Source organism: Cetorhinus maximus, chromosome 1 (genome assembly GCF_964194155.1).
Source record: "Cetorhinus maximus chromosome 1, sCetMax3.hap1.1, whole genome shotgun sequence".
Classification (NCBI taxonomy): domain Eukaryota; kingdom Metazoa; phylum Chordata; class Chondrichthyes; order Lamniformes; family Cetorhinidae; genus Cetorhinus; species Cetorhinus maximus.
In genome coordinates, this window is record NC_135879.1 from 40,687,760 (window position 1) to 40,714,837 (window position 27,078).

Sequence of the window (27,078 nt, forward strand, 5' to 3'; positions counted from 1 at the left end):
TTTGTACCTCCACCGCTCTTTCAACCAGTGCGTCCCACATTACTCTGTCCAAAAGGTCCTCAGCACCTCACCTGTCAACCTCATGGCACTCAACTTAAATAAAAACCACCACGTTAGTCATCCCTGCGCCAAGGAGAAATGTTGCCTTCTGTCCACCCGTTCTATGCCCCTCATAATGGTATGAAGGTCAATAACGTGACCTGTCAATCTCCTGTGCTCCACGGCAAATGTCGCAAGTGTATGCAATGTTTCCTCATCACTCCAACTCTCCAGGCCAGCATGCATCCAGGTCAGGAACCTCTGCAATCTCCCCACTCCAATGCCGTCCCTCCCATGAAGCACAGGTCAAAACTGAACGCAGAAGTGTAGATGTGGCCTCGACAGCGTTTTCTGCACTTGCAACATGACCTCCCTTTTCCTACATTCTATTCCTCGGCTAATAAAGGCAAGTCTGGCTCCGACCTTGTTAAACGCCTTATGTTCCTGTTCTGCTACCTTAACGGCTCTGCCAGCAAGATCCCTGTAATTGTCATGTATTCCCGTACCTTGCTTGTCTTGCCCAAGTGCTTAACTGAACACTTATCCACATAACATTCCATGTGGCATTCCTTAGGCCATCTGACCAGCCTGTCTATATGCACGTGTAATGCTTGGGCCTCCTCTTGACTATTTACCACCCCACCAATGTTAGTCTTCTTAGGTTCTTGAAGGGTGAGCAACTTATGAGGCTGAGGGGAAAGAGATGAAAGGTGTTACTGACTGAACACTAGCTGATGCACTGTCCTTGTTGTTACTTTCAGCATCACCACCGCAGGGCTGCAACCAACACGTCCAGAAGCACCCCCCCACCCCCCCCTGAGGGCCAAGAATTGCATCTTGCATCACATCCTTTCAGCGAGCCAGGCATCAGCACAGCGACAAACACTGCGGTGGGGAATATAACGTTGGCTAGAGTCCTGGGGCACAGTGGAGAGAGCACTTCACAATCGCTGGAGGAGATGGCACGGACAGAGAGTGCTGATGGCACCAGCAGCTGGAGGACTGCAGGGGACCAGGCACATGCTGAGTCCGGCAGTGATGATGTGCCTCTGGAGATATCATCAATGCAGCAGCTGCAGGACAAGCGGCAGGGTGTGCGGGAGCATCTGGCAGGGTTGCATGAGGGTGTGCTTGGTCTCTGTGGTGGAGGAGTCCAGGCAGAGTGTTAGTGATGGCATGAACCTCAGGACAGAGCTTCAGGCTTCCTCCCTTGAGAGATTGGCGACTCTCATGGAGAGGGGCTTCAACTGGATTGAGGCTCTTCTGATTGGGTTACGCTCTGACCTGCAAGCCCTCACAGCGCTAATGGCCACAGGTGGTCATTCACAATGTGGGAGATGTTCTGGGTACCAAGTGTCGCCGCTCGGTGCCCATCCATCTGTGGTGAGCAGGGAGGTCCAATGTGACCTCACGTCGGCGCAGCAGCTGCCTGTCGACGCTGCGAGCTCCTCTCAGGGCGCTCCAGATGAGGGCAGCAGCTCTTCCGCCCCTCTGCCAGTGACCGTTGCATCCGTTGAGGCTGCGACAACTGGGGAGGTGCCAGTTCTGGAACTGGCCACTCCCTTCCAGGCGGGGCCCATCACAGGCTCCACGGGCCAGAGGACAGCCACCAAGGCCATCGAGGCCAACAGGACAGCAGAGTCAGCAGGTTGTCTCACAAGCCCGAGCGATGGGGCGGCACCTAGACGTAGCACCCGCAAACGTAAGCATAAGGCACGTTAGGCACTCCACGGGTTTGTCACTGGTGATTTTGTGTTGGCCCTAGGTTAGGGAAAATATAATTATGCACGTCTGAGCGATGTTTGTGTTTTATTTTAGTGGGAATAAAGTCCACTTTTATGACCATGGCTGAGGGTGTTTCCTTTGTGCTGCATTTGTATGTTTCACAGACATCTCGTGAGTGTTTGAGTGGACATTGATGTTTCTGTACTAAGCCCTTAGTTGCAGCTGATGAGGTGGAAGATGTAGCACCTAAGTGCCACTTGTGGAAGAGTCAGGCAATGCTGGTCCTGCTGATCCAAGTGTGTGGATCTAGCTGAAGGTTCGTTGGATTAAAGTGTCCAGGGTGTCCCTGCCTCCTTGGTGTAGTAGCGGGTCGGCGTGCTGCCCCTCATCATTGCCCTGTGCTTCCTCATCCTCTGAGCCACTGCTGGATTCATCACGTGCAGCCTCATCCACTGCGTCAAGGTCTTCATCGTCAACTGCATCCCCCCTTTCCAGCGCAAGATTGTGCAGAGCGCAGCATGCTACCACTATCACAGAGACACAATCTGGGGGGTACTGGAGTGCGCCCCCTGAGCGGTCCAGGCAACGGAAGCGCATCTTGAGAAGACCGATGGCTCTCTTCACCACAGCCTTTGTGGTGCCGTGGCTCCTATTGTAGCGCTCCTCAGCTTCTGTTCTTGGATGGCGTCAAGAGCGACCTTCTGAGGGGATAGCCCTTATCACCCACCAGCCAACCATCCAGCTGAGTCGGAGCACTGAAGAGCACCGGCACCTGGGAGTGTCTGAGGATGTAGGCATTGTGGGAGCTGCCTGGGTACCTTGCACAAACTTGCAGAATCAGCATCCTGTGATCACACACTATCTGCATGTTCATGGAGTGGAAGCCCTTCCTGTTGACGAAGGCACCAGACTCACCTGCTGGTGCCTTGATGGCCACATGTGTACAGTCTATTGCACCCTGGACGCAGGGGAAGCCAGCAATGGCTGGGAAGCCTCTGGTTCGCTGTATTTGACTTGCCTGGTCGCAGCGGAAGTGGATGAAGGTCAATGCCCGTCTGAACAGAGCATCTGTAAACTGCTTGACACAAGTGTGGACAGCTGATTGGGAGACAGCGCAAAGATCACCCACCAAGCCCTGGAAGGAGCCAGAGGCATAGAAGTGGAGGGCAACTGTGACCTTCAGTGCCACTGGCATGGGGTGTCCACCCACACAGTAAGGGGAGACCTCAGGGCCAATCATCTGACAGATATAGTTGACTGTCTCCCTTGACAAACGGAGCTTCCATCGGCACTGCACCTCAGTCATATTGAGGTAGCTGCTTCGCCGCCTTTATACCCTGGCAGCAGGATAGTGGTGTCTTCTGCGGCCCCTTCCACCTTGGACAACCTCTTGGCCTTGTGCCCCTTGAGCCTGCGTCTGGCCTCCCAAAGGTGGCTCTCCTGGAGGTTGATTGTCCACTCCTGGCCTCCTCCTCATTCTATCTCTCCCTTCCTCCTCAGAGGAGCTGCCTCCAGTGGAGATGTCAGAACCCATACCCAGGCTAAATGGAGGCCTCCGGAAAGCTGCAGGTCCGATAAAGATTATTGTCTGCAGACTGCTGAGCTGAAGCTTCAAAGTACAGAGAAAGCTATTGGAAATCGATCTGAACTGCTGACAATCACACAGGCAAGTTTAAAACACTTTCTGCATTAAATACTTCAGAAAAAACATGAACAACCCCTCTGAGTCCACATATCCCGCCTGTGGATAAGGTTTGTTAAAAAATCAGTTACCCGCCTGCCCGTTGGGCCCGTGCGCCCAGGCAAAGATCACACGGGCGCCTCAAATCAGCTTCAATTGCCGAGTTAAGGGCCTTAACAAGGCCTTTAATAAATGGCGGGTGCACATCGCGCTTCATAGCGCCCCCGCCCACCTAAGTATCGTGATGCCGCGCGCTGACATTGGGACGCTCATGCGACGTCAGCACGGGACATTTTAAGCACTGACGTGCGGGCTCCGCCACCTGCACGTCAGTCATAACATTCTGCACATGGTCTTAAACTTGGGTGCATAACTCCATTTCATCCAAGGCATTAATTTATATTGTGAAAAGAACAGATCCCTGGGGAACACCACTTACTACATCCATCCACTCAGAGGATTCCCTTTATCCCCACTCTTGATCTCCTATCTCCCAAGCATGTCCAAATCATTACAAGATCACTTTCAAATCTGTGTAATTTCCTTTTTGCTACTAACTCTTGTGTGTAGCACTGTCAAATGTCTTCTGAGAGTCCAAATACCCACCATGCTAAGTTCCTCAAAAAGCCAACTAAGTTAGTGAGACATGATCTTCACAAATTCATGATGGTACTTGTGTGAGTGCTTAGTCGCTGTCTTTAATTGATTGCTGTAACATTCCCACAATTGGTATTAAATGGATGGATCTCTCGTTATCTAGTTTCTCCCTCCCTTCTTAAGTAATGGGTGACATTTGCAATTTTCCAATCCAAAAGGTGCAAATCCTGAACCTAGACAGGTTTGGAAAATTATGATAATTTATCTACAATTTCATTACCTGACTCTTTTAATGCTCTGGGGTGGAAACCATCAGGTTCTGGAGGTCTGTCTATCTCAAGTTTCATTATTTTCTCCATTAGCATTTTTATGAAGCTATATTAAATCCACTAAGTTCCCCCTCTACCCAACTTAATTTTTATATTCCCTTGTATTGCTGACATTCTGCCCTCTGTCCTCCATTATTAAAGTGGATATAAAATACCCATTTATCAAGACTTAAATTTCCTAATTTTGCGTTATACTCTTGCTCACATATGTCTTTAATGAGTTAGCAGTTTTCCTCTTAACATAAAGAGGTATGCATTTGTTAAGTCTCAAAAAAGGTCAAAGGTCAATGTACTGGATTAATAACATGATTACGCAAAACAAAACAAAGCTCTCATTTAATGAAATTATTTCAAATATCTCTGGATCTTTCACTGTATCTCTAGTTAGGTTGGAGATCGTTTCAAAGATGGCCTCAAGTTCAAAGTTTCTTTCAAAGAAAAGTTGGTCACAATCAATTATCCCAGTTGGAAGCTACATCTATCATCGTGACTGCTCTCATTTTGACCTCCCTGTCTTTTGCCTCCTACACAGTTCCAGTGAAGGTCAATGAAAGCTCAAGGAATAGCATCTCATCTTTTAATTAGGCATTTTACAGCCTTCCAGACTCAACACTGGGTACAGAAATCTTGGATTTTAAGCACTGCTTCCATTTTGCTGGACAGCAGCTGTTGATAATGATTCTGCTATTGACATTTTCAGTTCCTCCATATCCATCTTTTGTCTCTTTACGTGTCCCGTTACCATCCCCTTTTGCCTTGCATCATCATCCCTTTTGTCATTCAATCTCTCCAGCTTTCAATCCTTTCACAGGCCTTCCTTTCTGTCCTCCCCCCCGCCGCACCACCATCCCCACCTGCCCCCCATTCCTTTCTCTGCAACCGAACTTGCTTAAAATCTATTATATGGCTAACTTTTTCCAGTCCTAAGAAAAAGTCATAGACCCGAAATGTTAATTTTATTTCACTCTTCATAGATGCCGCCTGAGCTGCAGAGTATTTCTAGCATTTTCTGTGTTTACTACAATCACCAACTCACTTCCTAAAAGCCTGAAGCTAATGAACCTAAAATTATGTGGGTGCCATCCTCGTATAATTACACAAGAGAAAACCTCGCACTAGCGACATGAAGATAAAAACAGAAAATGACAAGCAACCGGAAGCTGACTTAAACTTAAACGTAAGGTGTTCACCCAATCTGCCTTTGAACTCCAAAATGTAGAGGAGACAGCATCATGAGCCTTGAATGCAGTATACTAAATTGAAAGGAGGACAAGTAAATCACTGGTTCATCTGGAACGAGTGGTTGGGGCCCTGGTCAGTGGAAGGGGAATAGATAAAAAGGCATATGTTGCATCTCCTGAGCTGGCATGGGAAAATACTGTGGGAAGGGGAGGAGCTACTGGGGGGAAATCGAAGGGTGAACTGGAATATTGCGGAAGAATGGAATACAGAAAGGGGAATAGAAGATGTTTGGTGGTGGCTGTAGGTGGCATACATAGTGAAGGATGATCCATTGAATGTGGGGATGAAAGGTGAACAAGGGGAACCCCCATCATTTTTCTAGGGAGGGAGAAGAAGGGGTGAGAGCAGAAGTGCGGGAAATAGGATGGAGACGACCAAGGGTCCTGGTAACCATGATGAATCCATGGTTGAGGAAAAAGGAAGACATATCAGAAGAACTGATTATGGAAGGCTGTATAATCAGAATAGATGCAAAGTAGCCAGAGAAACTAAGAGAACGTAATAGAATCTTTACAGAATCGGAGTGGAAAAAGGTATAATCAAGGGAGCTGTGGAAGTAGATATTTGCTGATAGCCTATCCCTAGAAATGGAGATAAAGAAGTTGAGGAAGGAAAGGGAAGAGTCAGAGATTGACCATGTCAAGGTGAGGGCAGAGTGGAAACTAGTGACAAAGTTGATGAGATTTTCCAGTTCAGGGCAAGAGCAGGGATCGGCACCAATCCAGTCATCAAGGTACCAGAGAACGAAGTGAGGGAGGGGGACCCGAGTTGACTGAAATGTAGAATATTTCACATAGCCAATTAAAGGCTCACGTAGCTAGGACCCATTTGAGTTTCAATAGCAATACCACTTGTTTGGAGGAAGTGGAGTGTGGTCAAAGAAGAAGGTGTTCAATGTAAGAATATGTTCAATGAGGCACAGGAGTGGGTGGTGACTGGCTGGGTCTCCAATTAAGGAAGAAGCGGAGAGCCCTCAGATTATCCTTGTGGGGGATGGAGGTATACAGAGATTGGACGTGCATGGTTAAAAAGAGGCGGTTAGGGCCAGTAAATTGGCAGAGAGTGCCGAGAGAGTCCTGGATGTAGGTGAAAAGTGATTGCACAAGGAGAGGTTGGGTCTACAGGGTAGTCCTGTTTGTGGATTGTAAGAAGCAGGTAGAAGTGTGCTGTATGGGGTTGTAGGATTATGAGTTTTGAGGCCATGGAGGGAAAATTGCCAACAGAGTAAGAGTCTGTTAAATGATGGCTTGATGAGTGGTGGTGGATTAATGGTGCAGGTGGTGTTCAGTTTCCGCAAGATAGAAGTTGGTTCCCCAAACAAGAACAGCAACACCCTTGACAATGTGAGGGGTTAGACCCGAGAGAATGGAGTGCTGGAAGCTCAGAGGCAGCTACGTTAGAATAAGTGAATGGAGTAGAGAATATAAATAACATAGCAAAGTAGGAATTAGTGCTACAAAGTGAATTATCAGATACAGTAATCTGAATTAACAGGAGTAGCCCTTAGCTCACTGTCACACACAGTCAAGTCTCACACATGAATATAGCAACCTAGGCTAGGTAGCAGACGTAAGTATCCATGAAACCATGCCCCTGCAAGATGTCAACATCTTCAGAATTAAATTTTTTAAAGTATACATTTTTTATAAACCCTTAACTGGAACGGATAAATGAGAGCCACGCTATTCAAATTAACATACCATAACATTAACATAAGCAAGATCGTACAAAATATTAGAACATTCAGTTCTTGAAATAACCAGTTTTGAAACTGCCATGTGTCTGCACACCTGAATATCTCAAACTCTAAGACAAGTGTCACCAACCTTAACTGGGACAAAACAGTGCGGCCAAAAGAAAAATGAATTTTCATTTTTGGCTTAAAATTTATTTTTAGTAATACTTTTCTTTTCAATGTATAATGTATGAACACAGGAAATAATATTAATCTACCGGGTGTCAAAAGTATTTTCCATCACCATAAAAGAGAAAACAAACACTTCTGGTGCCAAAAAGGAAAAACTGGTTGGCTGCTGGATCATTATTTTTAATTGCAATCTTCTATTGTTTACTATTTGCCAGACTAACCTGCCAGGTTCAAACGCAGGAGAAGCCATCGGAGAGAGCTCCAAATTGAAAAAAATGATGCCTTCTGTAGGCCGACTAGGTTTAGGAGGAACAAGTTCACATGACACTTGTGCAAGAACCCTGGAATGACAATTGAAGACAAATTAGGCATCTTTTATTTCAACTCCAGAAAAGAAAAGCACGTCTGCATAATAATGGCTAATATTAATCATACTAAGTGCAACACAGAGACAGTTCCGCAAAAGTGTCCTCTTCTAGATTAAATTTAAACCAAGGGCCTTCTACATGTTCAGGTGGAGGTAAAAAAAATCTTGACATGATTCAATGAGAAGCAGGGAGCTTTCCTGGTGTCCTGGTAAAAATAATGGTTCTTAACAAGAAATAATTGTTCTATATAGATCTCCTGATCCACCTTTCTTTATCCAATGATAGGTTTTATTTAGTTGGTTCCTGGCTTTGACTTCCTTGCTAGCATGGCTTTTTTTTTCACTGCCCACCCCGCTTCAAAAAACCACATGTTGATGGCAGCAACAATATAATTTCAGTTAGTTGTTCCACTGGTAACCATAGTCTGCCTTTTCACAAGTCCTCCTTAAATCCAATGTGGCCTCTCAACCACTTTGGATAAGCAATACAATTTCATTCTTGGGGGATAGTTTCGCTTGACATCTACCCCAGTATTTAATTTTCATTGAACGCTACAAGACAATGGCTTTCTGTGTGGAAATGGCACTGCTCTCGTTGGCCTGATGGCACTTGGCATCCCAGTGCAGAACTGCAAGCAAGCACTCGGGAACAGCTGACACTTTGAGCCATTGCTGTTGACATCCTTTGAGAAGGAAGGGGATTTGGTGGTTGTGCCACAGTGAGTGATTTTGCAGTGAAAGTACTTAATGATTTTGCCAAGCTGATGCATCCTCCAGGAATACACTATTTTTGTTTAACTTTTCCTTCCTTGATTATTTTATTCTCTGTTCCCAACAATCCGAGTGATGGTTGACCTCTGTTGTGCTGCAGCCTGTTCCTGGATGTTGCACGTGCTCCTTCTGCCGCCTGCTGGATGTTCCATGCTACTGTAGCCCATACTCTGCCACTATTTCTCCTGGTCCACACAAAGGTCATTTTTACATACTGCAATTTTATATTTTAAGATTCCAGGGCTCACTCAGACTGCTCTCCCTCCCTATATTTTTATAATAACATGCAATTAGTTTTAATCAGAGTTTCTACCGATAATAAAAATTATTTTCAAAAAGTTTGCTCCTCAGCATGTCGTTGCAGAAGTAACCTTGCCATCTGGTTAGCCTTATGGTAGCACTTGCCTTCAATAGCACAATGCAAGAGCATCATGGGATTGATAGCAAAAGAGCTTCAGACTGGAGATTATAGAGTTAGAAGAACCAACATGGAGGATCTCATCAAATATTGAACACATGTAAATGTCAGCCTCTATCATAAGAAACAGGGGCCAGGATTTCCCAGTTGGCAAGCAGGGGCGGGGCCCGCTCGCCGACGGGTAAAATGATGCGGGATGATGTTGGGCGGAACTCCCGACGTCACCCCGCCTCATTTCAATTTTCAGGTAGGCGGGGTCTCAGCAGAATCAGCTGTGCGCCTGCGATCTGTCAATGGCCAATTGAGGCCATTGACAAAGTAGTTAAAGTAATTAATGGACCTGCCTTAAGGTTGACGGGTAGGCTGGGAGCCATGGCGGGCTTAAGAAAAAGCATGAAACCTCATCCACAGGTGGGATGAGGTTTCATGTAGGTTTTAAAATTTTTAATAAAATTGTCAATGAAAGTAATGGACATGTCCCAACTCATGTGACAGTGTCACATGAGGGGGCATGTCAGGGAAATTTATATCTTCTGTTTTTAAAATTTTTCACACAGGAGCCGATCTCCCTGAGGCAGCAATTAGCGGGCGAAAGAGCGCACTCTCAGCTCAGGGAATCCGCCCCCACCCACCCCCCACGCACAGGGAGTGCATAGCACTTCCTTGCAGACATCACACTGGGCGGACCTTAATTGGCCCGCCCATGTAAAATGGCGGCGCGCCCCCAATCAGGGGCGCCAATCGGAGGCGCGCCTCCACGCTCCCACTCCTAAACTTCCCCCCCGATGGGGGAAAAATTCTGCCCAGGAGCTGGGGTAAACCATGTGGCCCTTTGCGCCAGATCCACTATTCACTAAGATCATGACCGAGCCCCTACCTAAGCTACACCGTTCCCACTATCCCTACATCTCTTAATTTCCTTGGTTCTCAAAAGTCTGTCAACCCCTATCTTGAATATATTCAATGACTTTGCATCACCACCATCTGGGGTAGAGAATTCCAAACATTCACAACCGTTTAGTGAAGAAATTTCTCCTCATTTCACTCCTAAATTATATATCCTTTATTTGGAGACTGTGAAACCATGTTCTAGATTCCAAAGCTGTGGAAACATTTTCTTAGCACCTACACTGTTGTCATGCTCACACAAGATAGACTGATGGATTTATGGAGTATAAAAATGGAAAATGGACACTTTATTTTTAAAACAAAATGGAGTTGAGAGATTATGTGACCTTTTCTTTCCCTCTGTTGGGGGGAATACAGTAAGAATTTATTGAAAAGGAATTACTTAGAATCTCCAGGCAGACAGTGCCATCAAGTACATTAATAGTTAAGGTGTACCAAATGAACCTTGCACACCTTTAGGGCCTGCAATCAGCAGAAAAGCCCTGGGAACTAGAATGGAGACAGAGGATGAAAACAAATAGATTAAGTGTGCTCTTCAATAGATAAAGAAAGGACAGGTGGTCCCAGCTCAGATAGGGGGAGAAGGCTCTGCCTGGGTGAAGGGTGATGTATGTACCTAGAACCAGAGATATCTGTTTAATGTAAACCTATATGCTGACAAGATTGGAATTTTAACAATGTTCTTGTACGTGATCAGTGATGTATAAATAAGCTGTATACTTGTGGTTTGGTAGAGTGCTACCTCAAGCTGCATTGAGGTGGTTCTCTCCTTGCAATAGCTTGAATAAATGATCGTAACCTGTACCTGAGCCCACTGTGGTTCATTTGTCAAAGCTACCACAACACCTCTAATATACATGAAACCACACAAGGGGCTAGACTTCATGTTTGGACAAGACATTAAAATGCAAATGGACATTTGGGACATATCATTGAGAAGTCATTACTAAGCAACAAACCTTTCCTGTGAATTAATATCTGCCCTTATCCAAATAATTAAAGAAATTAGTTCACAATAGACTTGTAGAATTTCTGGCTTTAGGGCAGAATTCCAAAGAATGGGTGTGGGGAAAAAAACACCATTCTATCACAGTGATATATGAACGGGTGAACATTGGACCCTATCGTGTGTCAATGGCTATATCATCAGAGATTATTTGTGAATACAATGAAAAACAGATAACAGGAACCAGGTTTCTGACAAGGGACATTTAATATACACATTTTTCAAGCAGTGGCAGAAAGATCAGACCAGCAAGGGAACACCTAAGATCCATCAGCAGGTAGAGAATTTGGTACGGTCTTTGTCTATTTATTTGAAGAATCAAACCAGATTTTCATTACAGAGGTTCGACTGTACCTCGAATGGAGTGAAGCAAAAAAAACCTGCCACTACAAGCAGTAAACCATTGCAAATCCACCTGCATCAACCCCCAGATACTAATTCTTCAGTGAACCAAAATGGAATAACAGGCCTGCAACATTTCAAGACTTCATACTAGAGAAGCAAATGTGACAATGAATTTTTGGACTTTTAAGACCTAAGTGCATGCTACCTCTTTTTGTAATTACAATCTTTTCTAGTGTGTGTGTGTGTGTCTGTATGGGAGAGTGAGCAGGTGTTGTTGAAAATACATCTGGGTGTTGATTTATAAAAGGATAAATGTTTATGAAAAAATCTGTTATTTGTCTATTCTTAACAGTTGCAGCACTCAGGGGATTAAACCACATTTTCTTTTTTAAATCATCTGTCTTCAGTCAGTCAAGAGGGGGATAATGGGGGAACCATCCCACCATCTCTCCCCTGTCTATAACACTGTCAAGACCCTTAAGAATTTTACACATTTCAATTAAATCACCCCTCATTCTTCTAAACTCCAGGGAATATAGGCCTAGTCCACTCAATCTCTTGTCATAGGACAATCCCCTCACCCCAGGAACCAGTGCAGTAAACCTTCCTCTAGGGCAAGTATGTCTTTTCTTAGGTGAGGTCGTCAAAACTGCACGCAGTACTCCAGGTGTGTTCTCATCAACACCCCGTACAATTATACTCCAATCCCTTTGTAACAAAGGCTAATATACTATTTTCCTGCCTAATTGCCTGCTGTACTTGCATGTTAACATTCTGTGATTCATGTATTTAGAAATCCAGATCCCTCCAAATGTAAACATCTTCCAGTCTCTCACCATTCAAAGAATATTCTAATTTTTTACATTTCCTACCAAAGATAATTTCACTCTTCACCACATTGCACTCCATCTGCCATATTCTTGCTCACTCACCCTATCTGTCTACATCCCACTGCAGCTGCTTTGCATTCTCCTTACCACTTACTTTCCAACTTAACTTTATTTTGTCAGCAAACTTGAATACATTACACTTATTACATACATTACATTCTCATTTAAATCATTAATAGAGATTGTAAATGGCTGAGTCTCAAGTACTGATCCTTGTGGTACCCCACTAATTATAGCCTGCCAACTCAAAAAAGTCACATTTATTCCTACTGTGTTTTCTATCCTCTAAACAATCTTCAATCCATACTAATATATTAGATAAAAACAAAAAGCTAAAAGCTACTGCGGATGCTGGAAATCCAGAACAAAAACAGAATTACCTGGAAAAACTCAGCAAGTCTGGCAGCATCGGCGGAGAAGAAATCAGTTAACGTTTCGAGCCTTCATGGCCCTTCGGCAGAACTGGAGCATAGTTAGAAGAAGGGAGAAATATAAATTGGTTTAAGGTGGGTGGGGGGGGGGGGGGGGAGAGACACATTGAGGGTGTGGTGTGGTGATTGTGGAGATGAGCAGATAATCAAAAGATGTCACAGACAAAAGGGTCAAAGAGGTGTTGAAGGTGGTGGTATTTGTCTGAGAAAAGTGCTAATTAAGAATGCAAGACAGGATATTCAAAGTACAGCTCTAGTGGGGGTGGGGTGGAAAGACTAAAGGTTTTAGTTTTAGATTTAAAAATAATGGAAATAGGTGGGGAAAGAAGAATCTATATAAATTATTGAAAAAAAAGCGGGGGGGGGGGGGTGGAAAGAAACGGGGTGGGGATGGGGGGAGGGGGAGTTTAAGATCTAAAGTTGTTGAATTCAATATTCAACCCGGAGGGCTGTAAAGTGCCTAGTCGGAAGATGAGGTGCTGTTCCTCCAGTTTGCGTTGGGCTTCACTGGAACAATGCAGCAAGCCAAGGACAGACATGTTGGCAAGAGAACAGGGTGGAGTGTTAAAATGGCAAGCGACAGGGAGGTTTGGGTCTTTCTTGCGGACAGACCGCAGGTGTTCCGCAAAACGGTCGCCCAGTTTGCGTTTGGTCTCTCCAATGTAGAGGAGACCGCATTGGGAGCAACGAATGCAGTAGACTAAGTTAGGGGAAATGCAAGTGAAATGCTGCTTCACTTGAAAGGAGTGTTTGGGCCCTTGGACGGTGAGGAGAGAGGAAGTGATGGGGCAGGTGTTGCATCTTCTGCGTGGGCATGGGGAGGTGCCATAAGTGGGGGTTGAGGAGTAGGGGGTGATGGAAGAGTGGACCAGGGTGTCCCGGAGGGAACGATCCCTACGGAATGCCGTCAGGGGGGGTGAAGGGAAGATGTGTTTGGTGGTGGCATCATGCTGGAGTTGGCGGAAATGGCGGAGGATGATCCTTTGAATGCGGAGGCTGGTGGGGTGATAAGTGAGGACAAGGGGGACCCTATCATGTTTCTGGGAAGGAGGAGAAGGCGTGAGGGAGGATGCGCGGGATATGGGCCGGACACGGTTGAGGGCCCTGTCAACGACCGTGGATGGAAAACCTCGGTTAAGGAAGAAGGAGGACATGTCAGAGGAAGGGAAGGGAAGAGAAGTGTCAGAGATGGACCATGTGAAGATGATGGAGGAGCAACTCGCAGACGTTTCCTCCTACCTCTCCCTGGACCATGACCCCACCACAGAACATCAAGCCATTGTTTCCAGGACTGTCACTGACCTCATCTCCTCTGGAGATCTTCCTCCCACAGCTTCCAACTTGATAGTCGCCCAACCTCGGACGGCCCGCTTCTACCTCCTACCCAAAATCCACAAACAGAACTGTCCTGGCAGACCGATCGTGTCAGCCTGTTCCTGCCCCACGGAACTCATTTCTCGTTATCTTGACTCCCTTCTCTCTCCCCTTGTCCAGTCCCTTCCCACCTACATCCGTGATTCCTCTGACACCTTACGTCACATCAACAATTTCCAGTTCCCTGGCCCCAACCGCTTCCTCTTCACCATGGATGTCCAATCCCTCTACACCTCCATCCCCCACCAGGATGGTCTGAGGGCCCTTAGCTTCTTCCTTGAACAGAGGCCCCAACAATCCCCATCCACCACTACTCTCCTCCGTCTGGCTGAACTTGTTCTCACACTGAACAATTTCTCCTTTAACTCCTCTCACTTCCTCCAAATAAAAGGTGTGGCTATGGGTACCCGCATGGGCCCCAGCTATGCCTGTCTCTTTATGGGGTATGTGGAACATTCCTTGTTCCAGTCCTACTCCGGCCCCCTCCCACAACTCTTTCTCCGGTACATCGATGATTACTTCGGTGCTGCTTCATGCTCTCGTCGGGACCTGGAAAAATTTATTAATTTTGCTTCCAATCTCCACCCCTCCATCATCTTCACATGGTCCATCTCTGACACTTCTCTTCCCTTCCTTGACCTCTCTGTCTCAATTTCTGATGATAGACTGTCCACCAATATCCATTACAAGCCTACCGACTCCCACAGCTACCTCGACTACAGCTCCTCACACCCCGCTTCCTGTAAAGACTCCATCCCATTCTCTCAGTTCCTTCGCCTCCGTCGCATCTGTTCTGATGACGCTACCTTCAAAAACAGCTCCTCTGACATGTCCTCCTTCTTCCTTAACCGAGGTTTTCCATCCACGGTCGTTGACAGGGCCCTCAACCGTGTCCGGCCCATATCCCGCGCATCCTCCCTCACGCCTTCTCCTCCTTCCCAGAAACATGATAGGGTCCCCCTTGTCCTCACTTATCACCCCACCAGCCTCCGCATTCAAAGGATCATCCTCCGCCATTTCCGCCAACTCCAGCATGATGCCACCACCAAACACATCTTCCCTTCACCCCCCCTGACGGCATTCCGTAGGGATCGTTCCCTCCGGGACACCCTGGTCCACTCCTCCATCACCCCCTACTCCTCAACCCCCACTTATGGCACCTCCCCATGCCCACGCAGAAGATGCAACACCTGCCCCATCACTTCCTCTCTCCTCACCGTCCAAGGGCCCAAACACTCCTTTCAAGTGAAGCAGCATTTCACTTGCATTTCCCCTAACTTAGTCTACTGCATTCGTTGCTCCCAATGCGGTCTCCTCTACATTGGAGAGACCAAACGCAAACTGGGCGACCGTTTTGCGGAACACCTGCGGTCTGTCCGCAAGAAAGACCCAAACCTCCCTGTCGCTTGCCATTTTAACACTCCACCCTGTTCTCTTGCCCACATGTCTGTCCTTGGCTTGCTGCATTGTTCCAGTGAAGCCCAACGCAAACTGGAGGAACAGCACCTCATCTTCCGACTAGGCACTTTACAGCCCTCCGGGTTGAATATTGAATTCAACAACTTTAGATCTTAAACTCCCCCTCCCCCCATCCCCACCCCGTTTCTTTCCACCCCCCCCCCCGCTTTTTTTTCAATAATTTATATAGATTCTTCTTTCCCCACCTATTTCCATTATTTTTAAATCTAAAACTAAAACCTTTAGTCTTTCCACCCCACCCCCACTAGAGCTGTACTTTGAATATCCTGTCTTGCATTCTTAATTAGCACTTTTCTCAGACAAATACCACCACCTTCAACACCTCTTTGACCCTTTTGTCTGTGACATCTTTTGATTATCTGCTCATCTCTACAATCACCACACCACACCGTCAATGTGTCTCTCCCCACCCCCCACCCACCTTAAACCAATTTATATTTCTCCCTTCTTCTAACTATGCTCCAGTTCTGCCGAAGGGCCATGAAGGCTCGAAACGTTAACCGATTTCTTCTCCGCCGATGCTGCCAGACTTGCTGAGTTTTTCCAGGTAATTCTGTTTTTGCATACTAATATATTACCCAGTCCCATGAGTCCTAATTTTTTGTAATAACCTTGTGTTGCACCTTATCAAATGCTTTTCGAAAATCCAAAACAACTACATCCACTGGATGTTATCCATCCTAAGTACACCCTCAAAAATCTAACAGATTTTTCAAGCGTGATTTTCTTTTTATGTTGACTCTGTTTACTCATATGATGTTCAAAAGTAGACTCATGGGCGCATGTCCGCGCCAGTCAACAAAAATCCAACTACACTAATCCCATTTTCCAGCGCTTGGCCCATAACCCTGGAGGCTATGGCAATGCAAGTGAATATCTAAATACTTCTTAAATGTTACGAGAGTTTCTGACTCAACCACCCTTTCAGGCAGTGAGTTCCAGAATCCCACTAGCCTCTGGGTGAAAAAATTTCTCCTCAACTCCCCTCTTAGCCTTCTACCTCTTACCTTAAATCTATGCCCCCTTGTTATTGATCCCTCTACCCATAATGGAAAAAGTGCCTTCCTATCCATCCTATCTATGTCCCTCATAATCTTACACACTCTATCAGGTCCCCTCTCAACCTTCGCTGCTCCAAGGAAAACAACCCAGCCTATCCAATCTTTCCTCATAGATCAGACCTTCCAGCGCAGGCAGCAGCCTGCTTAATCTCCTCTGCACCTTCTCCAGTGCAAACACATCCTTCTTATAATGTGGTGGCCAGAAATTCACGCAGTATTCCAGTTGTGGCCTAACCAGCGTTTTATACAGTTCCAGCATAACTCCCCTGCTCTTGTATTCTACGCCTCGGCTAATAAAGGCAATTATCCCATATGCCTTCTTAACCACCTTATCTGCCTGCCCTGCTACCTTCAGGGATCTGTGGATATGCACACTAAGTTCCCTCTGATCTTCAGTACTTTCCAGGGTCCTACCATTCATAGTGTAATCCCCAGACATATCTTAACTAAATAGAATATGGACCCTTGCTTTTATTTTACCGTTGCTTCTTCTTGAGTATAGAGTAGATGCTGGATCCTCTAGATAGACTACATCCTCTAGGTGCTGCTCACTGCCTGTCCCAGGGTCCTCCTCTCGCACTCTCCTCTAGGTGCTGCTAACTGTCTGTCCCAGGGTCTTCCTCTCGCACTCTCGAGTACTTTGTTACCTCACATCTAACAATAGGTTCTAGCATTTTGCCTACTAATGTTAGGCTAAGTTTGGCTAACTGGCCGACAGCTCCCATTTTCTCTCTTCCTCATTTCTTAAATAGCAGGATTAGGTTTATTACCTTTCAATCCTTGGAAACCATTTTAGAATCTTAGGTATTCTGGAGGATCAAACCCAATGCACCCACTGTCTCTGCAGCTACCCCTTTTAAAACATTAGGATGCAAGTGGTCAGGTCCAGCGGATTTGTACCCAGTTAGGCCTATTAATTTCTCCAGTACCATTTCTTTACTTATACTGATTTCTTTTGGTTCCCCAATAATTCGGGAATTTAAGTATCTTCATGGTAGAAGTCAAAAAATGTTTAATATCTCTGCCATTTCTGATTCCTCAATATAATTAATATCTCTGCCACTAAACGTGAACAGATTAATGTTTTTGCCCATTTTGAGTGTCTACTTGTCTGTAAACAAAATATCTCAAAAACTAATGGACAGATTTCAATGAAACATGATGCACAGATAGGGTGTGGCCCAAGGAAGAGCTAATCAGTTTTGCTGAAGATCTGGATTTTTAAAATTATTTATTCATGGGATGTGGGCGTCACTGGCTAGGCCAGCATTTATTGCCCATCCATAATTGAGAAGGTGGTGATGTACTGCCTTCTTGAACCGCTGCACCATTTGTTGTAGGAACACTCACGGTGCCATTCCAGGATTTTGACCCAGCGACAGTGAAGGAATGGCGATATGGTCCCAAGTCAGCATGATGTGTGAATGGGAGGGGAACTTGCAGGTGGTGGTGTTCCCATGCATCTGCTGCCCTTGTCTTTCTAGGCGGTAGAGGTTGCAGGTTTGGAAGGTGTTGTCACCTGCAGTACATCTTGTAGATGGTATGCAATGCTGCCATTGTGTGTTGGTGAAGGGAGCGAATGCTGAAGGTGGTGGATGGCGTGCCAATCAAGCAGACTGTTTTGTCCTGGATCGTGGTGAGCTTCTCGAGTGTCATGGGAGCTACACTCATCAAGGCAAGTGGAGAGTATTCCATCACACTCCTGACTTGCGCCTTGTAGGTGGTGGACAAGCTTTGAGGAGTCAGGAGGCAAGTAACTCTCTGCAGAATTCTCAGCCACTGACCTGCTCTTGTAGCCACAGTACTTATATGGCTGGTCCAATTCAGTTTCTGGTCAATGATAACCCCCAGGATATTGATAGTGGGGAATTCAGCAATGGGAATGCCATTGAAAGTCAAGGGCTGATGATAAGATTTTCTCTTGTTGGAGATGGTCATTGCCTGGCTCTAGTGTGTTACTAGCCACTTATCAGCCCAAGCCTGAATACCTCCAGGTCTTGCTGCATATGGACACAGACTGCTCCAGTGACTGAGGAGTAGCAAATGGTGCTGAATACTGTGCAATCATCTGCGAACATCCCCACTTCTGATCTTATGATGGAGGGAAGGCCATTGATGAAACAGCTGAAGGTGGTTGGGCCTAGGATACTACCCTGAGGAAATTCTGCAGCCATGTCCCAGGACTGAGATGATTGACCTCCAACAACCACAATCATCTTCCTTTGTGCTGGGTATGACTCCAACCAGTGGAGAGTTTTCCCTCAGATATCCACTGACTCCAGTTTTGCTAGGGCTCCTTGCTGCCACACTTGGTCAAATGATTCCTTGATGTCAAGGGCAGTGACTCACATTTCACCTCTGGAGTTCAGCGCTTTTGACAATGTTTGGACCAAGGTTGTAATGAGGTCAGGAGCTCAGTGACCCTGGCAGAACCCAAACTCAGTGTCATGAAATAGAGATAATTTAAGTAAGTTATATCGGTAGTTGTAGGTGTTAGGAATGAGTTTCAGCTTTAAAGTTTAAGTTTGATTTGTATTTTTGTATCTGTGTGTTAAGAAAGGTCAAATTGAATTTTAATTTCACTTTAAAAAGGTGCTTGCATTTCTAATGAGAGTTTACAACTTGAGATGTTAAGCAAACACAAGGGTAGAAGAATTGGGCTGTTGCCTAGCAACATGGGCCTAGAGAGGCAGGTCCCTCCCATAGACACACACAAAAAAGCGAGAAGCAGCAGTTTGTTTAGGAAGCTGTTGGAGTTCAGCTGGTTTTGAAGATAGCTGCTAGCGAAGCACCCTAGAAGGGGACAGATAGCCAGTCCCATGCTAAAGAAAAACCCCAAAAACCCAGGGGAGTGGAAGAGGGGAAAGGCCAAAGCAGACCTTCTAGTCAAAGGAACGACAGGAGCCTGGGAAATGTCCTGTTAATAAAGTTAAGAGTGAGGGGCAGAAAGAAAGGCTCCAAGCTTCAGATTTAAAGAGGCAAAAGCTGCAGAAAGCAGATTTAAAGCGAGAACAGCTTGCAAGAGGCAAGAAGGTCCAAAGAGACAACTGAAGGTCTGTAACTCTTTGCTATGGGCACGTGAAGCAACAGTACTGTTGACAACTGAGTCGGTGAGAGAGAGTGCATGGAAGACAGCTTGAACGCATGTGGTGACCAAGGGGAGAGGAACATCAGAAGGAGAGTTCAAAACCCTGGAGGTGAACCCTTGTGGAAGGTGTCTGAGAGAAAGCATTGGTTTGGGAGAAGATTCCAAGGCGAGGTCTTAGAGAGTGGAGATTGGAAACCCTCGTGTGAAAGATGGAGTGGAGCGAGACTGATTGGTTCTCAGTATGACAAGCATCTGGGGGGAGTTGAGGAGAGATCCCCAGCATCTGGCTGAGGTGACAACTGTCACTTGCTTTCGGAGTGTGGTATGTCTGACCACAAGTAGCCATAGGTGTACATAGACTGTGTACTTACCGTGAACATTAAACTATAAGATAGCATTTGTAACTTGTGTTATCCTTACAAATCTGTATATATCTGTGAAGGTATAGCTGTGGGTGAAGGAGTATTATAATATAGTTCATCTTTTCTTGTTTAATAAATGTTTTATTCTTTTGTTAAAAGTTCATCAACTGACTCCTGTGACTCTGTTCAGTAGCTACTCTCAACATATCTAAACAAACAAATAAAACTTAGGATCTATCAAGCCGGGTTCCACTCTGAGATCAGGCTTGTCCAGGGGTAACCTCAACTGGGGATCAAAACACTGAGCGTCGTGAGCAGTTTATTGCCATGTAAGTGCCACCTGATAGCACTGTTGACGACACATTCCATCACTTTGCTGATGATTGAGAGTAGACTGATGAGGCAGTAAACGGCCAGCTTGGATTTTTCCTTTTTGTTGAAAGAACGTACCTGGACAATTTTGTACATTACCGGGTATATGCCAGTCTTGTAGCTGCACTGGAACAGTTTGGCTAGCGTCATGAAGCTATTAATATTATATAATATTTTAGAAAATATTTTTCTTTTAAAATAGAGGTTTGGTCTGCGGGTATGTCTTAATTGGATTAAAACCAGCTAGACTGGGTGCTTTGATATGTAATAGTTTTGATATGTAAGAGATAGCGTGCATTTGAATAGAGCATTCAAGAAGAGGGGTGAAAATTGACGCCTTTCTAGCAACTACGAAGCAATATGTTTATATTATTATTATATTAAATTGGGCTATGAAAAGGGTTTCATTGTTAAAAGATAAAGTTCAAAGACACTGGTGAGACAATGAGAATTTGAATTCAATCAGTGACGGTAGGTATAGCTTTAGTAGCTTTTAGGTGTGCAGGCAGAGGCAATGTAAGATCAAAAGGCAGCTGCAGGCCTCCAACTGGCTCCACAGTGAAAAGAACTTCATTTCGAATTTGTAAGGTGAAAATGCTTTGCCTGGTGTTTGGTTAAGTCTCTGGGTTGCTGTTGCCTTAATGGAGATTAATTTGGGAATTTGTTAAAAGTTATGATAGTTGTAATTTGTAGCCAATTGTACACATATTTTAACCTGTGTAATTAATAAAATGTTTCACTTAGTTTAATGTAAAACCTCGAGAACTAGTGGTCTGATTCCTGAGTTTAGAGTCGCATCTCAAACATAACACTTAAAACTATTGGTTATGATAGTTGTTTAAAGTTTCCCTCTGGGATTTTCAAATAACTCCGCTTTACCAACTGCATCGGTCATAACACTAGGGGCGCAAGTTCTGAAGAACAAGTCTTCAGTACTATTGCTGGAATGTTGTCAGGGCCCATAACATTTCCGGTATCCAGTGCCTTCAGCCATTTCTTGATATCATGTGGAGTGATTTGAATTGGCTGAAGGCTGGCATCTGTGATGCTGGGGACCTCAGGTGGAGACCGAGATGGATCATCCACTCGACACTTCAGGCTGACGATGGCTGCAAATGCTTCAGCCTTCTCTTTTGCATTGATATGCTAGGTTCCCAAATCCTTCAGAATGAGGATATTTGTGGAGCCTCCTCCTCCTGTTGTTTAATTGTCCACCACCATTCACAACTGGATGTGACAGGACTGCAGAGTTTAGATCTGATCCATAGATTGTGGGATTGCTTAGCTCTGTCTATCGCATGCTGCTTCTGCTGTTTGGCATGCAATTCGTCCTATGTTGTCACCAGGTTGACAGCTCATTTTTAGGTGTGCCTATTGCTGCATTGCTGCTTCTGGCATGCCCTTCTGCACTCTTCATTGAGCCAAGGTTGATCCCCTGGTTTGATGGTAATGGTAGAGTAGGCGATATGCCGGGCCATGAGGTTACAGGCTGTGGGTTGTATATAATCTTGCTAATGCCGATAGCCCACAGCGCCTCATGGATGCACAGTTTTGAGTTGCCAGATCTGTTCAAAGTCAATCCCATTTAGCACAGTGAAACACAACACAAGGGAAGGTATCCTCAATGTGAAGACGGGAATTCATCTCCCCAAGAGCTGTGTGGCAGTCACTCCTACCAATGCTGTAATGGACTGATACATCTGCAACAGGTAGATTGGGGAGGACAAGGTCAAGTAGGTTTTTGCTCTTGTTGGTTCCCTCACCATCTGCCAAAGACACACTCTAGCAGCTATGTCCTTTAGGACTTGGCCAGCTCGGTCAGTATTGGTGCTACCGAGCAACTCTTAGTGATGGACATTGGAGTCCTCCATCCAGAGTACATTCTGTGCCCTTGGCACCTTCAGTGCTTCCTCCAAGTGGCATTCAACATGGAGGAGTACTGATTCATTAGCCGAGGGAGGACGGTAGGTGGTAAACAGCAGAAGGTTTTCTTGCCCATGTTTGACCTGATGCCATGAGGCTTCATGGGGTCCAGAGTCAATGTTGAGGATTCCCAGTGACACTCCCTCCCAACTGTATGCCACAGTGCTGCAACCTCTGCTGGGTCTGTCCTGTCGGTGGGACAGGACATACCCAGGGATGGTGATGGAGGTGTCTGGGACATTGTCAGTAAGATATGTTTCCGTTGAGTATGATTATGTCAGGCTGTTGCTTGACTAGTCTGTGGGACAGCTTTCCCAATTTTTGCACAAGCCCCCAGATGTTAGTAAGGAGACTTTGCAGGGTCGACAGAGCTAGTTTTGCCATTGTCGTTTCAGGTGCCTAGGTCAATGCCAGGTGATCTGTCCAGTTTCATTCCCTTTTGCAGAATCTGTAGCAGTTTGATACAACTGAGTGGCTTGCTCAGCCATTTCAGAGGGTATTTAATAGTCAACCACAATGCTGTGGGTCTGGAGTCAAATGTAGGCCAGACCAGGTAAGGACAGCAGATTTCTTTCCCTAAAGGACATTAAAAAACCCATCTGGTTCACTTACAACAATCGACAATGGTTACCATTAGACTAGCTTTTTTTTTTACATTCCAGATTTTGTTAATTGAATTGAAAATTCCCCCAGCTGCCGTTGTGGGATCTGAACCCACGTCCCCAAAGCTTTAGCCTCTGGATTACTAGTCCAGTGACATTACCACTAGTTATTGCCTCCCTGGATCCTGGAATTTTTTAAAGATCCGTTAACATTGGGAGTTAGGGCAAATAGACTTTTTTCAAAGAGTGTTGTTGGTTGTTTTATTTAGAATCTTGTTGATTGCTTTAGAATGTTGTGGATGTTCTCAGCTGCTATGGTGGAATTTGTCACAGTTGTCAACATGTGAGCAGAGTTTTCAGAACAGGTTGTTGGATATGGATTAGTCTGAAGCCTCTTCAGTGAGATGGAATAGTTATAGAGTATCAACCAGACAGGGAAAAGCCTCAAGGAAAAGCTGCGTAATTGTAATAATGTTGAGTTAACACAGCATGGCTATGCTCTTCAGTTATTTCATCTGTCTCTGCCTCTAATAGGCCCATGTCTACTTTCACTAATCTCTTTCTATTTTTAAACCTTTGGAAATGGTTACAACCTGTTTTTATGTCTCTTGCTAGTCAATCTCATATTCTCGTTTCTCTTTCCATTTAATTTCCTCAGCCTCCTCTGCTGAATTCTAAAGCCCTCCCACTTTTCAGGTTTACTATTTTTTTAAACAATACTATAAGCTTTTTCCTTTGATCTAATATTATCTTTAACTCGTGTTAGCCAAGGTTGGATCGTGTTTTTTGTGGGGGTTTTTGTGCCTTATAGGAATGTATATTTGCTTCAAATTATGCTTTAATTCTTTAATTGCTTGCCTCCAGTAGTGGATGAGCAGAAATTTCCTTCAATTAAATATTGGGAAGGCTGAAACCATTGCTCACTCCAAACTCCACATATCTAGACTGCAAGCCGTTTTTGTTCTTTCTTCTAAATACCACCCGCACTCCCATTCTCTAATCTCCCCAGGCTATGGCTCTCTTTTGACAATAAGACAGATGGCTGACTTGCCCAAGGCTTCTGCTGGCAACACTCAGCTGATGGGAACAGTACCCTATCACCTTCCCTCCCTCTACTCAGTTCCTCCCCAGTCTAATACAGCTAGCTGGTGAAGAAGGTTGGGAAAGAAAAACTCAAAACATGGTTGCCCAATACCACAGCACTCCAACACTCAACTAAAAGCTCAGGTTTGATGCATCAAAAAAGAACAAATGTCACAAAAAAAAGATTTTCAGACCGTGTGAAGTGATGAACTACAGCTAAGTTCGAACAGATTTAATTTACCTTGTTTTACCCAGTTCCACAATGCAAGATCCATATTCAGTTCCAAATGTTATCTTGATATTTCTATAGTCATATGTCTGTCTTCCATCAAGACGCTGTTGATTAAAAATACAAGGTATTAGTCACATTTAAGACAAAACGGCTTTAGTTTGTGGCAGTTCTACAACAAAGTTCCATCTATGTTCATGATGGGTTATGGCTTGATTTGGCAGCATATTTATACTTCTTTGAACAGAAAAACAGAATTCACCCCCCTACCAAAATATCAGAAAACTGTTAAAGCAAAAAAGAAAGTCCTCAATTTTACCATAGTTGCTGATTAAAATAGAAGGAATGGTATCTCTCAATGTTACTGGCTAAGAGTTGGGTTAGCCCCATTTTTGCAGCACAGGTTCGCGATTCATGATCTGTCTGAACTTGTTCAGATCGAGGTGGACAACATGTAAATGTCACGTACCACCTCATCTGAATGTTCTCAGCGTCAGCCAAAATGGCTCCCACACTGCTGTCTACTCCTGAATGCTGCCTGCAGCCCCTGTGCACAGGAGGAGGGCCATGCAGCAGTGTTTGCATAGCCGCCTGTTCTTCTTAAAGGCAGGCTGCATCATAAAGGGAGGCTTCATAAAAATATTGCTGCAGGGTAATATATTGGCATGGATTGAGAATTGGTTAACAGACAGGAAATGGAGTAGGAATAAATGAGACTTTTTCAGAGTAGTAGGCAGTGACTAGTGGGGTGCCGCAGGGATCAGTGCTTGGACCCCAGCTATTCACAATATATATAAATGATTTGGATGAGGGAACCAAATGTAATATTTCCAAGTTTGCTGACGATACAAAACTAGGTGGGAATGCGAGTGGTGAGGAGGGTGTTAAGAGGCTTCAAGACGATTTAGACAAGTTGAGTGAGTGGGCAAATACCCCCGTTATGCTGCATCTGCCAAGTAAGTGTAAAGTTATTCACTTTGATAGGAGAAACAGAATGGCAGAGTATTATTTAAATGGTAATAGATTGGGAAATGTTGATGTATGAAGGGGCCTGAGTGTCCTTGTCCACCAAACACTGAAAGCAAGCATGCAGATGCAGCAAGCAGTTAGGAGGGCAAATGGTATGTTGGCCTTCATTGCAAGAGTACTTGAATACAGGAGGAAGGATGTCTTACTGCAGCTGTACAGGTCCTTGGGGAGACCATGCCTGCAGTACTGTGCTTTTGTCTCCTGCCCTAAGAAAGGATATACTTACCTTGGAGGGAGCGCAGCGAAGGTTCACCAGACTGATTCCTGGGATGGCAGGATTGTGAATGAGGAGATATTGATTCGACTAGGTCTGTATTCACTGGAATTTAGAAGAATGAGGGATTTCATTGAAATGTATAAAATTCTGACAAGGCTGAACAGACTGGATGCAGGGATGGTGTTTCCTCTGGCTGCAGGTGTCTAGAATAAGGGGTCACAGTCTCAGGATACAGGGTAGGCATTTAGGACTGAAATGAGGAGAAATTTCTTCACTCAGAGGGTGGTGAACATGTGGAATTCTCTACCACAGAAGAATATATTTAAGAAGGAAAAATATAGATTTCTAGACTCTACGGGCATCAAGGGGTATGGTGAGAGTGCGGGAATATGGAGTTGAGATAGAGGATCAGCCATGATCATACTGAATGGCGGAGCAGACCTGAAGGGCCAAATGATCTACCCCTGTTCCAATTTTCTACATTATTGTAAAGTGAGGACCAGGGAAGACTGAAGGTCCAGAGTGATGGGTGCAGCGCTGAGGCGTTCGTGGTGGAGATGGGCAGGAGGAAAAATGCCATGGGTTTGCAAAGGGCCAGGAGACCCTCAAGGGAAACCAAGAATGAGAGTGGGTACAGGTGACCAGGAAGGTCAATCACTGGAGTCTCGACCCAAGGTCTGGCAGTTGTGCCACAAGAAGTCTAATAACTTCACGTGGGTGGTCAACGTCAATGAATGCACCTTCATATGACATCTTCCACCCACCACAACACCAATCTCTCATGCTGTTCAATGCAACACAGCACAGTCACCCAGTCGTTTTCACTCGCAGTCAGCAGTCATGCCTAATATCCAGATACTCCTCACCCTCACACACCTTTCAATGCTGTCTTCCTCACACAGACCTCTTGCTGCCTCTCCATCTATTCAGCTATGACATCACCTAAAATAGTGCAACCACTGGCATTCTCTCTCTTGCAGCACAAAGTGACACACAATAAAAGAGAGCAGAGTAGAGCAGAGCTGGTGGGGGACAAGGATGCCCGCATCACCTGAGCCTGACAAAGGAAATGGTTCTCGGCATCATGGGCTGGCTATGGTAGAGCTATGGCATCCGACATCAATGAAAATTTTGAGGATGACAGTATGTTTCTACCATATACCCCTTCTCAACTCCCAGCACACCCTCATCCTGCTATGTGACATGATAACCAAGCTGCTGGTGGTGGGACCATGGACCTTTTGCTACCCGCCCCACACCGCTTCCCACACGCTGATCTGATTTTCTATTTTCAGACACCCAAGATCTGCCACCTGCCCAGCCCCAGGAGGAGGAAACTCTTTCGAATTATCAAAATCACAGATTGCAACCCTTTCAAGTACAATCACAGTTCGTGGTTTCCGGGAGTGGGACATGAACCCACAACCCTCTGATTCAAAGGCGAGGGTGCTATGAACTGAGCCACAGCTGACACCGAGGAGGAAAGGGAACAGCAGCACAGCACTAATGAATAAGCCTCATCACGTGATATGACACCTGAAGCCATCAGCTCAAATACTGGAAAGTGATACTGGGATCAGCAAGTGGTGAACCATCTGGAAAAGAGTGGCTTGCACCCAGGGTAGAGATAAAGGATGGTTTA

The 27,078-nt window shown here is 45.3% G+C and overlaps 1 protein-coding gene across 4 annotated transcripts in view; it reads right to left on the reverse strand.

Moving 5' to 3' along the window:
• The window catches only part of exosc9 (exosome component 9), a 101,219-nt gene that overhangs the window by 45,144 nt on the left and 28,997 nt on the right, over positions 1-27,078 (reverse strand). For all 4 annotated transcript variants that reach the window (XM_078540130.1, XM_078540121.1, XM_078540110.1 and 1 more), the window contains exons 2-3: positions 24,203-24,297; positions 7,702-7,821 (exon numbers count right to left, since the gene is read on the reverse strand). In XM_078540130.1, coding sequence (XP_078396256.1) covers positions 7,702-7,730 — 29 coding nt within the window. In that variant the 5' untranslated portion in view covers positions 7,731-7,821; positions 24,203-24,297. The remainder of the gene's footprint in view (positions 1-7,701; positions 7,822-24,202; positions 24,298-27,078) is intronic.